The sequence below is a fragment of the Peromyscus maniculatus genome, chromosome 5, assembly GCF_049852395.1.
Source record: "Peromyscus maniculatus bairdii isolate BWxNUB_F1_BW_parent chromosome 5, HU_Pman_BW_mat_3.1, whole genome shotgun sequence".
Classification (NCBI taxonomy): domain Eukaryota; kingdom Metazoa; phylum Chordata; class Mammalia; order Rodentia; family Cricetidae; genus Peromyscus; species Peromyscus maniculatus.
The window spans coordinates 11283566-11300207 of record NC_134856.1 but is presented as its reverse complement, the minus strand read 5'-3'; the positions used below and the strand labels follow the sequence as shown (position 1 = coordinate 11300207).

The 16642-nt window shown below is 51.7% G+C and overlaps 1 protein-coding gene across 2 annotated transcripts in view; it reads left to right on the top strand.

Annotated features, from left to right (window-relative positions):
* Gnao1 (G protein subunit alpha o1) overlaps positions 1 to 16642 on the top strand; it is a 160942-nt gene that overhangs the window by 125976 nt on the left and 18324 nt on the right. For both annotated transcript variants that reach the window (XM_006985202.4, XM_006985201.4), the window contains exons 4-6: positions 9452 to 9612; positions 14686 to 14814; positions 15632 to 15761. In XM_006985202.4, coding sequence (XP_006985264.1) covers positions 9452 to 9612; positions 14686 to 14814; positions 15632 to 15761 — 420 coding nt within the window. The remainder of the gene's footprint in view (positions 1 to 9451; positions 9613 to 14685; positions 14815 to 15631; positions 15762 to 16642) is intronic.

Genomic DNA, 16642 nt, shown 5'->3' with positions numbered 1-16642 from the left:
GGCAGACTTAAAAAGCAGGGGCATTGTCTTAACTGGGGAGAGAAGGCGAGGGTATAAACTGTACCAGATTCTCAGTTTTGCTGCAGGGTCTTTGGAGGGAATCATGAAGGTTCTCTCCCCCACAGCAAAGGGTGAACACTCGAGGTTCCACACTGCAGACGAGTCCCTGTGAGCTGACGGCATGCTGCAGGCAGAGGTCCTGCCTTAAGCTCAAAGGAAGGAAGAGCCCAAGCACATCCCGTCCCAGTCACCAACTGTGTGATGTACCCCAATTACTGCTACTGCCTAAGACATGCCACCGTGTCTACAATGGGTGGTAGGTGGGTGCCACTTGTACAGAGGGCCACAATTAGAGCGGGCACCAGGAAAATAGCCCCTGGTGGAGATGTGAGGGTGAAGGAAACAAGACTGCTTCCTCACATGTACAGGCTTCAGCCAGGTGTGTCTGGCAATTTTCAGACTGCCACCCCTGCCACTCTCTGCCTGCTGGGACTGCAATGCCTCGGTGGTCCTCAGCATCTTGGGTCTCTGCCCCAGAGCTGCTAGTCAGCACCCAAAAACAGCCCTGACACACTGGCCCAGGGGGCTCTGCCCCGCCTGGTCTGTGGCACCAGGTTCCTCTTGTTGGTCTGTGCTCTCCTGCCCTCTGGTGGTCAGGGAGACAACTGCAGCACAAGGGGCAAGGTGGGGCCAATGAGGGCCTGGCTGCAGCTGGAGAGCTGGGGGCGAGGGGGGGGTGCACGCCCAAACTCACACTTCCATTTCACTTGGCCTCAAAGATTAGAGATGGAGGAGAACTCTGAGCGATCCAAAGCAGCTACTCAGATGGAAGGGGTTATTATTATAATTACTATGATTATTGTTATCAAGATTATCATGCTTGCCTAGAAAGTCTTGTACAAAGCAGGCTTATTTATGTCAGCTTGCTGTTTGTGTCTGTGGCACTTCATCTTTGCTCATAATAACTAGCATTTGCAGGGCTCTTTCGTGCTGCAGAGCTGTGTCACATCTTCAGCCCATCTCATCCACACAAATAGCCTTGTGCACCGGGTGCCAGAGGGAGAGCAGAGGCTCCGAGAGGGTAAGCCGTCTGTCTGTCCAAGGCCACTGGCAAACAGGTACAGAGCCAGGACTCGAACCCGGGTCACCAACAGATCCCTAGTCCGCTCCGCTATTACCCTTTTGTATCTCCCTTCTTGAGAGGACCTGGGTCTTTTGTGATCCTCTGGCTCTAGGAGTCGTTGCTGCCAATTCTAACAGAAAATTCTAAATTGCACTCGAGAACAGGGAAGGGTTTAGAAGACCAGGTTTGCCCTTCTGCCTTCAAGCGATGGCACCCTTCAAGCTCCTGCAGCTTATGGTGTTGGGGTGGAAGACATGTGGCCAGCGTTGTCTTCACCTGATCGCTACTCACCCGCACCCTGGGACATAGCACAGTACAGACAGGCGTCAGCAACATCTGAGACATTAGGGCAGTTGGCATGGGAGCTGCCTGTGGCCCAGCAAGTGGGAGAGACGAGAGCTGTGGACGAGGCCCTCACTGGACCTGGGAGCTGACAACTCTCTTTCCCTAACAGAGTCTAGCTCTGTAGATGAGCTGGAGACAGCTTTCTGGAGCAACAGCCTCCCTGGTGGGTACCAATGGGCTGCCCCACTGGCTGAGCTGGCACCGGATCCCAGTACTGCTTGCAACACTTGCTCAGGATCTGCCCGCAGCACATGGTCTTGTGGCCTATCCTTCATACTAGGGGACTTATTGCCTGCCTCCAGTTCAAGGGCATCACTGCCCTAAACCACCCTGGACAGTCTCTGCTCCCTGGCAAGGGCCTAAGGCAGCCTGCCTCTGGGGAACTAGGCCAAGCTGCCCCTCCATCTCCATTTCACCACCTGTCATCCTAGATGCTAAGCACAGGTCTACACAAGGGGTCTTCTAGAGCCCTGGGGTTCTCCAAAGTGATTCTCATCCATCCAGAGTGGCATCAGTCCTTTTGCCTGTCTGCATTAGGAGTAAGATCCATTTAACCAGAAAGGCTCTGCCATTTAAAACAGTGAGGATAATCATGCTGTTCCTTGGTCATTGATGTGATTTAAAAAAAAAAAAAAAAAAAAAAAAAAAAAGAAGTATCTTGTTGGTTGACATCTAGAAGTCATAACTTCTCCCAGCCTCATGATCAAATACATAAGAACAGTGCTGACTACTGGCATTCAGACCTGCAGTACCAGCTGCGCCTCAGAGGAGAGTCCTGACCTCCTAGGCCTGTCACTGGGGTTGTCATATTCACTGCTATGTGGCCACTGCCGCTGGAAAGGTGGGGAAGAGCATGCCCATCCACTGGGTAGAGGCTAGCACAGCTGCTGTCCTGTGCTGTGTGTCCTGTTGTTTTACATGATAACCCTGTGGAGAAACCAAGGTTATCGCCATCCTCTGTTCAGAGCAAGGACATTGGGCCTCTGCTTACACTGGGAGCCCGGGTTGAGACAAAATGGGCCCACCCATCCGGGCCTGTACGTGGAGCAAGTGTCGTTATATTCTCTCTCCAGCAGAGAAGACCCTTCCTCCCTGATTCTGCTCTCCAGCCTGCTGCAGGACAGTAGGAACAGAAAGGGCTCATGCCGTCATACCCAGGCAGGCATATATGTCTACAGACTCCTTCCCGGACTACCAACCGAGTGCCACTGCACTTTCCCTCCTGTCCAGCACAGCCAGTACCCACAGCACATGAGTGCCATGCCAGCCCTCTGCGAGAGTGAGGAGCTGCACAAAACCTTACAGAACGCAGGCACCGAGTCCAGGGTGCTGTCCACGGGAAGAGGGGAGGGGACTCCGGATCCAGGGTGCTGTCCACGGGAGGAGGGGAGGGGACTCCGGATCCAGGGTGCTGTCCACGGGAGGAGGGGAGGGGACTCCGGTGCTGGCAGAGCCCTGTGGGCCGCAGCTGGAGAAAAGGATCCTCACTTGAGCCTGGTTGGTTAAGGGGGGAACAGTCAGCGCTGCTGAGATACAAGTACAAACATAAAGTGACCAGCCAAGCAGCATGTCCTCTGTTAAACTGAGCGACAAAGGGGCTCCAGTGAGTTTTCGGGAAGCCCAGTGGTGCCTAGGGTACAGGTATGATAGACTCCAGGCACTGGCTCTACCCAGCATGGCTCTGCTTGCTCCAGACCACTCCACACCCCTGCAGGCTTTGGAATTCCCTACCAATAGTTTCTACAAGTGTCCTGGGGGCTGGATGAGGTGCTGTGGTTGGTTGTAAGCTTAATTTGACAAATATGGGTTCTGTGTCCACCCCAAGCTGTACACAGGCCAGTAGAATTGTATAGAGTATCTCTGTCCTCCTGAAACAAGGAGATAGTGCCATCCCCATCCACACTCAGACTGCTGTCTTCCTTCTGGGAACCTGGGGCTCTGCTGCCAGCAGATGAGAGTGGAAGCATCAGAGGTGGGGAGCGCGTTAGAGGTGGGGAGCGCGTTTGTTAGAGGTGGGGAGCGTGTTTGTTAGAGGTGGGGAGCGCGTTAGAGGTGGGGAGCGCGTTAGAGGTGGAGAGCGCAGGGCCCAGCAGGAAAGGCCTGGCCAGTGGAGAGGAAGGTGGGTCTTGCTGTGCCTCCTGCATCCCGGCCAAGGCAGGATCCCATGGCAGGCTTTCCAGAGATGGTATCTCCAGTGGTGTCCACTCGTAACCTCCAAAAGGTCAGATCTGGTATCGTCGTCTTCTCGGGCAGCTGGGTATCTTTGCTGCAGACTGAGTAACCATACACAGCAGAATTGTACTTCTCACAATTCCAGAGACTGGGAAGTCCACGGCCATGCCACAGAAGGTTTCTCAATCTATGAGGCCACTTCCTGGTTCACAGACACTGTCTTCTTGCTGTATCCATGTTCCACATGGTGGAAGGGGTAAGGGTCTCTCTTGGGTCTCTTAGAAGAACATTCATGACGACTCTGCCCTCACAACCTTGTCATCTGCGTGGTGACTCCTGCACCCTGGGGGTTGAGATTTCCACATAGGAATTGAGGGGAACACAGACATCTGAACTAGAGCACCTCATGAGTCTCCGCCAAGGACAGGCCTGTGCTCTACCAGGCCTCATATTATCTAAGCACCCTGTGAACAGCAGTGGGCAGAGTGCTGTGGAGCCATATTAGAAAAAGGGGGTGCTGAATGTGAGCTGCACCTCTGGCTTGGGAGGAATCCTAGGCAGAAAGGTCAAGGTCAGGGTGAGCCCCATTCCCCGGGCCTTAGGGCAGTCAAGCAAAGGGACAGGATGGCTCTCCCTGTTAATTGCTTGGTCCCCTCCATAGGCTTCCAGGGATGTTAGTGAAGCTCCTCTTGCCCTCCGAGACTGTGTCAGGGTCTGGATCCGGCACTAATGTGACCTCAGCTCTGGCCTCAGGTGTCCTGACTGTCTGAGATGTGAGTCCTGGGCTGTCAGCTCTAGCATAATACATGCTAGGGCCAGGTCTGATGTTCAGATATGAAAGCCTTCACTGAAGATCGGCTGCACAGCACCTGTACATAGGGCCCTGTGTGAGCTCCAGGGTCCCATGAGAAGTCGAGAGATTGCCCTGGCCAAGGAACAGACACATTCAGCACCAGCCACAACACAAGGTGGATGAGGGACCCTCAAGGTAGGCATGGCCAGAGCAGAAGTAGCCTACACGAAGCTGGGAGGGAAGGGCTGGGTCCTATTTAGTCATTCATTCATGCACAGTGAGAATTAACCCAGGGTCTCATGGGTGCTGGTCAAGCATTCTAACACTAAGCTATAGCCTCAGCCTCATGGATATAATCTTTATTTTATTTTTAAAAGATTATTTATTTATTTTGTGTGCAGGGACAGGGGCTTAGTATGTATGTAGAGATCAGAAAACAATGTGTAGTAGGCCCCTCCCACAGGATGGGTCCCAGGGGTCAAACTCAGGTCATCAGGATTGGGCTTTAACCAATGCACCATCATCTCATCGGCCCTGGATCTTCTCTTTAAAATGATACTTCCTTGTTACACATGAGCCTACTTCTGTTTGGGATTTGTCAAGTGATCCCCCAACTACCTGACTCACTAAGAGTGCAGCCTTTTAGTTGTGTGCCACTGTGCCCAGCTAAAAATGTGGGGGTTTTCTAAAGAAGAAGGGAGTCAGCCGGGCGGTGATGGCGCACGCCTTTGATCCCAACACTCGGGAGACAGAGGCAGGCGGATCTCTGTGAGTTCGAGGCCAACCTGGTCTACAGAGTGAGATCCAGGACAGGCACCAAAAGCTGCACAGAAAAACCGTGTCTCAAAAGAAAAAAGAAGCAGAGGAGGAGGGGGAGTGGGAGGAGGAGGAGGCAGAAGGAGAAGAAGAGAGTCTTGGTGTTAGGAGACTAGAGATCTCCGCCTGTGAGGTACCCGAGCTGCAGAGAAGCAGACTGAGGCCCCGACAGCCGGTGAGGACGGAACGAGTGAGAGCCGCTGTCTGTGGCCTCAGTCTGGCTTCTCCGCCAGGTGAGCATCATGCGTGGTATGTCACAGCTAGGGAGAGGAAAAGGGACAGGGGCAGACAGGGACTAGCATGGGCTCCTCCCACTCAGCTTTCATGAGGAGGAGGGGGAGGTCTGGAACCCTGAACTGTGTGCTGAGAACCCCAGGACCACCCCTAGCACAGCTCTTGCCTTCCAGGATAGAAACCATAAAATTCCATGCCTCACATCTGGGGACAGGGTGACCTTATAGGGCCCACAGTTCATCCACACACAGCCACTGTGTACCTTTCACATCCTCTGTGTCATCTGGACACTCAGATTGGAGCGTGATTCCGACCCTCCGGAAGCTTTGCCTGGCCTGTGCCCTGCTCTGAATCTGTGGCCACACAGGCTGACAGGCTCCTCGGGAAAGGGGTCGAGGAAGTTAGGAAACTCTAGCTACGTCCACTGGCTGCCTGGCACAGGTCAGAAGACAGACCCAGAGAACTCAGAGATGCCCCAAGGGCAGCCGGGCCAGGTAGCCCAAACAAGCAGAAACACTGCCCTGACTCACAGGTCCTGCAGCTGTTTTTAGCTGCAGGTGGAGGCTGCCTCCCCCTTCCTCCACCTACCTTCATTGAGTCATTCTGGCTGCCTGGGGCACCAAAAGTCCAAACTCACCCACTTTCCAGATTGACCCTGGGAAGCAGGCGGCCTTAGTGGGCAACCCTCCCTGTCAGGTGAGGTGGCTTAGAAACCCCGGGGCCCAGGTGTGTGGAACACTGTCCTCAAAGAGCCGTGTCTGTATTATTATTGCAGTAGATGTGGCCTTCCAGTTTCCCGCCAGGAGGCACTTCCTTCCTGGAGCAGGCAGTCGGGAGGGCACAGCTGACAGCTTTCCCATAAGCCTTTGGCAGTGGACCGGCTCTAACATGTAGGTAGCCACCCAGTCGGACAGCAGGACTCTGGAGGAGTCTCCAGGTAGCCTTTGTGCAGAACCTCTGTTTGCCACAACCCTGCAGATGTTGACCTATTTCCTTTGTCTCTCCCACCCCCGAGGGTGCCTAGGGCTTTCAGCACCTCCCGCTTATTTCCTGAACTAGTCAGCCGGACTGAGTATCTCTCCACTGGCTTTGGTAGGCTGGTGTTGAAAGGGCTCAAAGCAGAGCTGTGCAGGCTAACATAAGAAAAGGCAAGGTTCCGGCCAGTCTCCGCAGCCTCGGTGAACCCAGTAGCCTCCATTCTACCTGGCCTGCCCCTTCTGTCTGCCCTCTAGTGACATGTATTGTTAGTCCAGGATTTTTCAAATGGAATAAGCTTATCAGGGTGTATCCCCTAAAACCTGTCTCCCCTCGCCTGTGGTGAAGCCTCTAAGAATACAACCTTGAGAAGGAAGCAGGGAAGTGATGGTACTGAGTGCTTAACCTCTGTAGCCCTGACTAATACCCATGAGTACTATGTTGCCTGGTGCCACAGCAACATACGGACCAGTCCTCCCCTAAACTCAGCTGCTTGGCTGAGGGACCCTGTGTGGGCTCAACTGTGTACATGGATCCCAAGTCCTCTGCTGGGACAAATGGGGGCCCGGACACATTCGTGGTGATGACAGAGGCCCACAGCAACCAACCAAAGCAGGCAAGGCCTCTCTCTGAATCCACACACTGCCACCCCATGTCATTCTATGAGCCAAAGGAAGTTCCTGTTATCTGAATCTCCCTCTATTGAAAGAACTCAGATGAGGCACCCAGAGCATAGTGTACAAGACAGATGGGGGTCTGGAAAGATGGCTCAGCAGTTGGGAGCACTGGCTGTTCTTCCAGGGGATCTGATGCCCTCTTCTGGCCTCCACAGGCACCAGGCATGCACATGGTGCAGATAGATATATATGCAGGCAAAACATCTTTACACTTAAAATAATACCTTTTAAAAAGGAATCAGGTAGGGTTCATTGTAGAGTGAAACACTCAGAGTGTGAGTGGTCAGTGCCCATGGGGACTGTTGTACCACCCCACACTTGAGTCAGGCTTCTGACTACTCCTGATGTAGTAGGACTGCCGCCCTGCAGGGCCTTGTCCTGCCTTTGCAGATGATGAGCCGGCCCGTTTGAATAACTCTGAAGGGAGGAAGACAGTGCTCTGTGTTCTTTACCAGAAAACCTTCCTAGATAGGAATCTTACAAATCTTGCCAGGTTAGGTCCCCCTTTACCCAGTCCGCATCTCTCTCTCTCTCTCTCTCTCTCTCTCTCTCTCTCTCTCTCTCTCTCTCTCTCTCTCTCTCTCTCTCTCTCTCTCTCTCTCTCTCTGTCTTGATGTGTGGTCCTGTCTGGCCTGGAACCACCTGCCTGCCTCACAGATGCTGAGATATCTAGCAGATAGGCAGGTCTCTATTAATGACCGTTGGACAGTTGAGAAGGTCGCGTCTCCTCCACCTAGGGCCAGAGACTCAGCTCAGATCCCATTCTCCTGGCCAGTGCTCAGGAACCCCAGCAGCAGCTCCTGCTTTTATAAGCTTTTGGTGAGAAAAGACCACCCAGTGGCCTTCAAGCCTGCTAATTCCTAACTGGCTAACTCACATTGTAGCCACCGGTTCGGGAGACAGAAGTGTATTCTACTCTAGAGGGGAAGGCAGAGGGGGTGGGAAGGAGCAGCCAGTCATGCTGTCCTCAGAGCCTCCTCACAGGTGGTGGTGAAGGTCCCCACAGGCAGTGTGTGTGCTAACAGTCCTATATAAGCTGTAAAGTGCTGCTGTGTGTGGGGGGGGGGGCAGTGGTGCAGCCTGGGACTTTCCAAGATCCTTGAGAGCACAGTCAGTGTTCCTGCTCTTGATCCATGTTCTTCTCAGCTCTGAAGCTGCTTGTTACCCTAGATGAGGAGTGGGCTTGAAAAACCTGTGAATCGCCCAGTGCTTTTCCTGCAGTTGGCAAGTCTCAGGCTCTCTTGATGTTCCTTAAGCACATTCTACTGTGCCCCTCAGACAGAGAGCAGAAAGAAGGAGAGAGCTTGGGTCCATTGTCTCCTTCCCTCTCCTGGATGACTTAGCAGGCCACAGGTCACAGACAACTAAGTACAAATGAAGAAAATTAAATTTGAAGCTGGGCACGGTGGCACGCTCATGTAATCTCAGCAATGAGCTGAGGTAGGTGTTAATCCTGAGGTTCGAGGGAGAAAAACCAGTTCCAGCATTTTGGGGCCAAATTTAAGACAAGTTTTTATTGAAGTTTAAATACTGACCAAGATGCAATGTCCAGCTAAGTGGCCCCAAGGCACATGTCGTCGGGGCTTGTAAAAGACAAAACCCATAGGCCACCGTACTTTCTCCTGAGGCTTAGCTGTTGTTTTCAAGAACTACAATTCCGAGAATCCCAGGAAGTTACCTGCTCCTTGGGCAGGTGAGGATTACAGGATAATTTAGGGTATAACATAGGAGGATCATGAGATCAAGGCCAGCTTGAGCTACACAGCAAAGCCCAAATAAAACGTTTAACTTAAGGGCCTGAGTTCGTGTGATTCAGTCAGTATTGCATGAGTTTTAAGCATCTTTATTAACTTCACATACCTGTAAAGTACAGCTCCACCTGGGTCCAGTCCCTCAGCTACCCAGTGTTCTCAAATAACCAGACCCTCGCCCAGATAGAGACTGGTTCCAGCCCAAAAACACAGGCTATAAAATTGTGTGCCCTCCCCCCCAACACACACACACACACACACACACACACACACACACTCACTCACAAAACTCCTGCTCAAAAGCCCCATTTCAGACAGATGGAAGAAGGGCTGCTGTGGAGAGTGGAAGGGCAGAGAGCTGAGCCTGACCACGGAGTTTGTTCCTCTAGAACTTTTCCTGAGGCAGAATAGCTTCAAAGGGAAGTGAGGCCTGAGGCTCCCAAAACCGCCCGCATCTCCTGAGCAGGGGGGACTGAGTGTTACCTTGGCATGGGCTGCTGCAGTCCTGGTGGAGGCTGCATCAGAAGCCCCCCACGGCCTCAGAGCTGTGTCTCTGTCCTTGCAGGCGGACTCCAAGATGGTGTGCGATGTGGTGAGCCGCATGGAAGACACGGAGCCCTTCTCTGCGGAACTGCTGTCCGCCATGACACGGCTCTGGGGCGACTCGGGGATCCAGGAGTGCTTCAACCGATCTCGGGAGTATCAGCTCAATGATTCTGCCAAATAGTAAGTGCCCAGGCAGGCTGCGGGCTGTAGCACCCTGTGGGCGCAGGGGTGGGAGGCTGGGGAATGGTGAGATGGGAAGATTCTGGCTGAGATACAAAACTCGGGTAGTGACATCAGGGAGGGACAGGAAGGACTTTACTTCTTGTGTCCAGGATGAGGAAGAGGCCAGGGAGGAAGAAAACAAAGAGACAGCCACACAGGAAGTTTCTGGAGGGCAGGAATCTAGTCCACCTCTCCGGGACCACACCTGTACCCACAGGGAAGGTTCAAGGCTAGCAGGTAGGGTTTATTTCTTCTAGAAAGCCCCAGACCACAAGTATGACTCAAGAATTGTACAGGAGCAGGTGCCCTGGAACACACCCTTAATCCCAGCACTCAGGAAGCAGAAGCAGGCGGATCTTTATGAACCCAAGGCCAATCTGGTCTACATAGAGAATTCCAGGCCAACCAGGGCTACATAGACAAATCCTACCTCAAAACACATTTACAAAAAATAAAAACAAGTAACAACAACAAAGATATACAGACAGCAAACAACTCAGATACTACCATCTTATTCTCTTTTTAAGAAAACAATAGACTCCCCATGGGAGACCTCGATTTGGGGGATGTGGGGATGCAGGGTGGCTTGGGAAAGAGGACTGGGGGGTGAGAGGAGGGAGGAGGGGCATCCATGTATAGTATGTGGAGTGAGTAGAAAATTTCTTAATAAAGAAAAATGAAAGAAAAAAAAAAGAAAACAATAGACTTGAGGCTGAGGTTTAGCTGGAGTACCTGCTTAGCACAAGCTAGGCCCTGGACAATATTTAACACCAAAACAGACTTCTGAAATATGCGTGAAAATGTCATAATGAAATCCATTACTTTATGTGTTTTTAAAAACGCTTTTTGCTTTGTTTTGTTTTGTGAGACAGGGTCATATGTAACCTCAGACTCACTGTGTAGGTGGGTCACCCGTGGTCATCCTAACTCGGCCTCCCAAGGGCCGGTGTCACCCCCTCCCAGCTTTCTTCTAGCTTTAAAGTTAAAACAAAAACAAACACAAGAAATAAGTAGTTCTCGGTCAAGAAACAGAACAAGTCAGCAAATACAGCCTTCAGTATTGTGCTATAACTAAGTAAGGAGGAAGAAAAGGGGTGCGGGGCAGAGAAGATGAAGAGAAATGAGAAGTGGTCAAAGCCACAGCTGAGAAAGTGTCTCGGGCCCTTCTTGGGACACCGAGGTGACAGACCTGCTGACCTTTGGCACTTTCTCCCGAATGGGTGGCTCTGGAGTCCTGGAACGGATGGCGACACGGGGGTGTATCTTGGCATTGAAGGGTGTCCCTAGTTTCTGTAACCCGGTACCCAGGCTTTCAAGAAGAGCTTGCAGTAGGGTGCTGCAGGCTTTTACCCACTGTCCAAGGATGTGTGTGCACTGGCCTCGTCTGACTCACCTTGTCACTGTGCTATGGGGTGATGCTCCAGGTACCCAGAGATAATGCTAGATACCCTACACTGAACAGGACAGTCCCAAAACACAGAGCCAACAACAGATGGTCCAGAACATCAATAGTACTGAGATTAATAAACCAATATCTCTAGGCAAGGTGATAGACACCTGTAATCCTACTGCTCAGGAAATGGAGGCAGCAGGGTGGCAAGTTTGAGGCTAGCCTGGGATACATTATGAGACCCTGACTCAAAATAAGAATCTAAAAATTGAAATCTACATTATACCAGCATAGCCAGCGCGACCCAACAAAGGAGCACTCCCTAATGACACGTGGCTGTTTCATTGGCTATGAGGGCAGCTAGCAAACTAGGGACCAGAGTAAGGCCAAGAACCTCTTCTTGTTTCTCACACCTGGGTGAGAATGCGCATAGGCAGATGCCTAAGGTAGGTTACAGGCCCCAAGCAGATAGTGGCAACCCAGGCCACCAAGCTTTATGAGCTCTTAGGGACACCTTGATGAGCAGAGATCCAAACTCCCTGTGTGCACTCAGATCACAGGCCTGAGAATGGCCGCCCTGAAACCAGATGGAGCGCCTCTCAGTCAGCTCCCTCCACATGACCAGGAAGCTCGAGCTGCAGGGCTCCCTTCGGAGGCCCACAAAGGTTCCTAGAGAGGTCTGAGCTTGCTTTACCCAGCAGAGCTGCATTGGAGGATTGCTTGACCATGTGAATGGTTACCAGGTGTTTGGAAGGGTCTGCACTTGGCTGTGCTGGGGGAGGTCTTTTGCTCCACCCCTTGGCATTCCTATAAAAGCCCTTTAAAAGACAGAAGGGGCCGGTGGATATTGATCCAGGCCCTCCCGCGCTATCCTGTGTGTCTATCTGTCTCTCTCCCCTCTATCCTCTATCTAAACATTTCTCACTTCTCCCTCCTCAAGAGTACCCTGGGGAAAAATTGGAAGCAGGTCTCCCACACTTCCCTGCCCCCTGCTGGGCCCCAGAGGGCCTCTTGGCCTCAGTCTGTCTTTTGGAAGTCCATCAAATGTTCCTCAGGTTTTACCCATTTTATTAATACTAAAATGAATCCCTTGCAAAGACATTTCAACGGGAGACCAGTATATAAAGTGAATAGCAGTGTTGCCGCCAGCCACACACACACACACACACACACACACACACACACACACACACACACGGCCTGTCTCCTCCCTTCTGTTTCCAGTTATTTATCCTACACTAGTCAGTATTTCATGACTCTTCTTTTGTTTTTGTTTGTTTGTTTGCTTGCTTGCTTGTTTGTTTTGTTTTTCGAGACAGAGTTTCTCTTTGTAGCTTTGGTGCCTGTCCTAGAACTCGCTTTGTAGACCAGGCTGGCCTTGAACTCACAGAGCTCTGCCTCCTGAGTGCTGGGACTAAAGGCGTGCGCCTCCACTCGGCTTATTTCCTGACTCTTACTTTGAAATATGGAGTTGAGTTCGCCTTCCTCCTTCCCATGCTTTCCCACCACCCTCGGTTTTCTGCTGGTTTCAGGATTATTGTTCCATTTTTCCTGTGGTCACCGTGACACTTTGAGTCAGTATTCGCAATTACCTGTCCCTCCACTCCCTCTGAATCTCACTCTCTGGCTCTCCTCACCACCTTCTAATTTTGCTGGATAGGATCGTATTCCCCTAGTCGGGTCTCCTGCGCGCCTCTGAGAGAAAACCAACAGGAGACGGAGAGGGGTCCAAGTAGAGGGCCTTAGTGTCACTCTGCCTGCCTCTTCCTGAGGTGGGGTCTCGCTGTGGATCCCATGTTTACCTGGAACTTGTGTTATCGCTCAGACTGGCTTCAGACCTCTCCATCCTTCTGCCTCAGCCTCTTGAGTGCTGTGATTACAGGTACATGCCACCACACCTTGCCTTCATAAGTGCTATTTTTGGCGGGCTGGAGAGATGGCTCAGAGGTTAAGAGCACTGACTGCTCTTCCAGAGGTCCTGAGTTCGATTCCCAGCAACCACATGGTGGCTCACAACCATCTATAAGGAGATTTGGTGCCCTCTTCTGGCCTGCTGTCAGATATGCTGTATAGTTAATTAAAAAACAAAAAAACCATATACATATACATAAGTGCTACTTTTGGTCCAGAGTTACGTTCTTGCAGGAGTTAAACCGGCCCTGATAGGGCTATGAAATTACACCACTCCAGAAGGAGCCGTTAACATCCTAAAGCTCCAATTAATTACCATACTCCCTGACCCAACCCTGCCCTTTGTGGATCCTGAGCTCAGAGAGAAAGGGACCCAGTCCATTGCTAGACTTCTGCCCTGGTCTTCACTCCCTTGGTGGGCCATAACTCTTCTTCACCTTAGGTGAGGCCTTTCCACATCAATCATCAATCAAGAAAATGCCATGCAGATTTGCCTGTGGGCCAATCTTGTTATGAAGCCATTTTCTTAACTAAGATTACCTCTCCCCAAATATGTCTAGGTTTGTGTCAAATTGAAAATAAAAGCAACTAGCATACCAGGTTTGGGAGGCTTTGGTGAGACTCAGCCAGCAAAAAGTGAGACCAGGGGCCAGCTTGTATGTTCAGAGGACATTGCCCAGCTGAGGTAGGGACAGCAAGACAAAGGGTTCCCCAGGCCGGTGTCCACCAGATTGGAGGATGTTAGCCTGACAGAAGAGGCCGTTAGTTAGTAGCTATGGACGAGGAGAGTCGGGCACAGAGGACTGAAAGCAGAACCTTCCCAGATGCACTCCGGCCTCCGAAGGAACCTGTGGGGCAGGGGGAGTCCAATGTCACTGATCTGCTCTGCTCCCCCAGCCCCTCCCCTTGTCACATCCCCAGTTTGCCTTCCATTGGGAGCATTTGGGGAACCCTGATCCTAAAGATCTGGGTTCCAGGGAGGCCCTACCACTGCTCGGCTGAGGTGGACCCCCTGATCCCTGCTTACAAGAGCATACATAAAATGGGAGAGGCACACAGAAGACTCTGGAGCCATGGACTTGGCTGTATTGAGCCTCTGTTTTTTAATGTGTAAAGCAGTATTGGCACAGGGAAATTAAAGATGGAACGTGAATACATGTAAAGAACAGAACTTGGCATTGGAGAGATGGCTCAGCAGTTAAGAGCACTGGCTGCTCTTCCAGAGGACATGGGTTCAATTCCCAGTACCTACATAGCAGCTCACACATGTCTGTAACTCCAGTTTCAGAGGATATGACACCCTCTTCTGGCCTCTGTGGTGCACATGCATGTGGTGCACAGATATACATAGACATACATACAGACAAAACTCCCATACACATAGTATAAACGTAAATAAATACATTTTTAAAAGAGCAGATCCTGCCTATTGGCCAGTATTATTTTTAAATGAAGATCTAATAGAACTGTGCTGTGAACCTGGCAATCTCATTTGCAGGTCCATCCCAGGGTAGCTGGGCCTCATGCTTTGTTCCTTTGAGTCTGAATTTGGGGACCTTAGAGACTGCAAGTCTAAGACCCTCACGTTCTCTCTTGATTGACCTCACATTCACTAACTGGTCCCACAGTGAGCCTTGTAAAAAAAAAAAAACTGTGGCTGACACTGGACTCCAAAGGTAGCAAGCAAGCAGAGCCCAGGTCCATGGACTCTTGTACTTTGTCATCCCCAGCTACCTGGACAGCCTGGATCGGATTGGAGCCGCTGACTACCAGCCCACTGAGCAGGACATCCTCCGAACCAGGGTCAAAACCACCGGCATCGTAGAAACCCACTTCACATTCAAGAACCTTCACTTCAGGTGAGGCCTATGGAGATGGGGCCTGCTGACAGGCCCTAGTGATGGGCTTGGTGATGAGCCAGAGAGATGGGGAAATGTCCACACCCTGCCTCGCCTCATCTCGGTAGCCAGACAGTGTCTTCCCTCAAGGATCTGTCTCATTTGGTCAGACAGCTAGGTACCAGAAGAAGCCCATCTGAGAACTTGTTTTCTGCCAAGTTCAAAGGCAGAAAACAGCAGGTGCCTTACTTCAGAGGCCCCAGGAAGGGGACAGGGTGGGTAAGCCTGAACCAGGTGAGTAGGCCCAAGCAATGCCAGGGAGACCCCAAACACCACTACAGTCTCTAAGCTAGAGAGGCTGAGAGAGCGATTCTCTCACATCCTGGAGAACCTACAGAAAGAAGGCCTTAAAAAGTGGGGTTCCCCAGACACAGAACATGCCTAAGATCCAGGGGCTCTGAGGACTAAGAACAGCAGCTGAACTATGCTACCAGGTTTCTGGAGCCCTACTGGAGGGTTGCATCTCCCAAGAGTAACGCTCATGGGCTAAGGCCTGGTGACCCCTGGGCTATCTTCCAGGTGTGGTTTCTTAACATTAGGTGAAACTAGAAAAGAGGCCAAGAGGTGAGGCAGGTCTTTGAGTCACCCTACTTGTACAAATTCAGTCCTGGGACAGGTCTCGGGTAATGAGAACTGCCTTCAGGCCCAGGGTGGCAGAGTTCATCTATCAGTCGGTTGGTTTCTCAGGATGAGGTACTGTGTTCCCATGGCTCAGCACTCTCACTGCTAGATCACAAGCACCCCACCCTCACAGCCAGCTTTCCCTGACTTCCTGCAGGCTGTTTGACGTTGGAGGCCAGCGATCTGAACGCAAGAAATGGATCCACTGTTTTGAGGATGTCACGGCCATCATCTTCTGTGTCGCACTCAGCGGCTATGACCAGGTGCTCCACGAGGACGAAACCACGGTGAGTGAGCTGAAGTGAAAGCTGGCCACAGAACAAGCCCGTGTTCAGTGTCCTCAGGCCTCACAGATGGCCTGTGCCAGGTGCCCTCGCCCATCCTGTGTTGTCAAGGCAAATGCCAGTGAGCCCAGTACAACAGAGGCAGCTTGTATGCAAACTGCTGCAGATAACTTACCAGAGTTGAGGTCTTGCCAGTAAGCACCTTGTTAGTAAACAGTGGAGTCACAGAGCTGTCAGACCAGGAAAAAATCGAGCAAATTCTACAAAGCCAGGCAGCGGCCGAGAAGAGCGTGTGTGTGAGAGGAAAGGCAGCTTTAGCTGCTTCTGCGCTTGCTGGGACACTCACTGGCCAGCTGGAGAGGTGTGGGGCTCCCTCGCCAAGAGGGGCACCAAGAAACAGGCATACTGGTGAGTGTCAAGTGTGGCTCTGGGCTCTCTGTCAAACTCAGCCTCTGAGACCTGCCACCTGGCTTGAGAGGGCCCTGGCCAGCCTTCCCCTTGGTCTCACCCTGGCTCTGCTGCTCACTGGTGTGAGCTAAATTCAGGCAGCACCCTTTCTGCTTGGGCTCCTGTTGTCTGAAAAGCAGGAACAGTAATACCACCCACCTTGTCTAAGGTTACCTACCAGTCATGGAAGCATTTTTGCTTAACAGTGCCCAGCTAGCCAGATATTACTGCTGGTGATTGCCCTGAGCTAGGTATATCCACTGAGCTTTTACCATTGGAGTTTCAGCCCACAAGTCTGTGGGCCTGTGCACAAAGCCTGGAAAGGGACCCAGGCCTCACTATGTCCTACTGGGTCATGGGAGACAAGCCCACTTCTGAGAGTGGGGTACCTGGCTGTGGACTCAACTTTGGTGTCTGCCCTCCTGTATGGAATACAA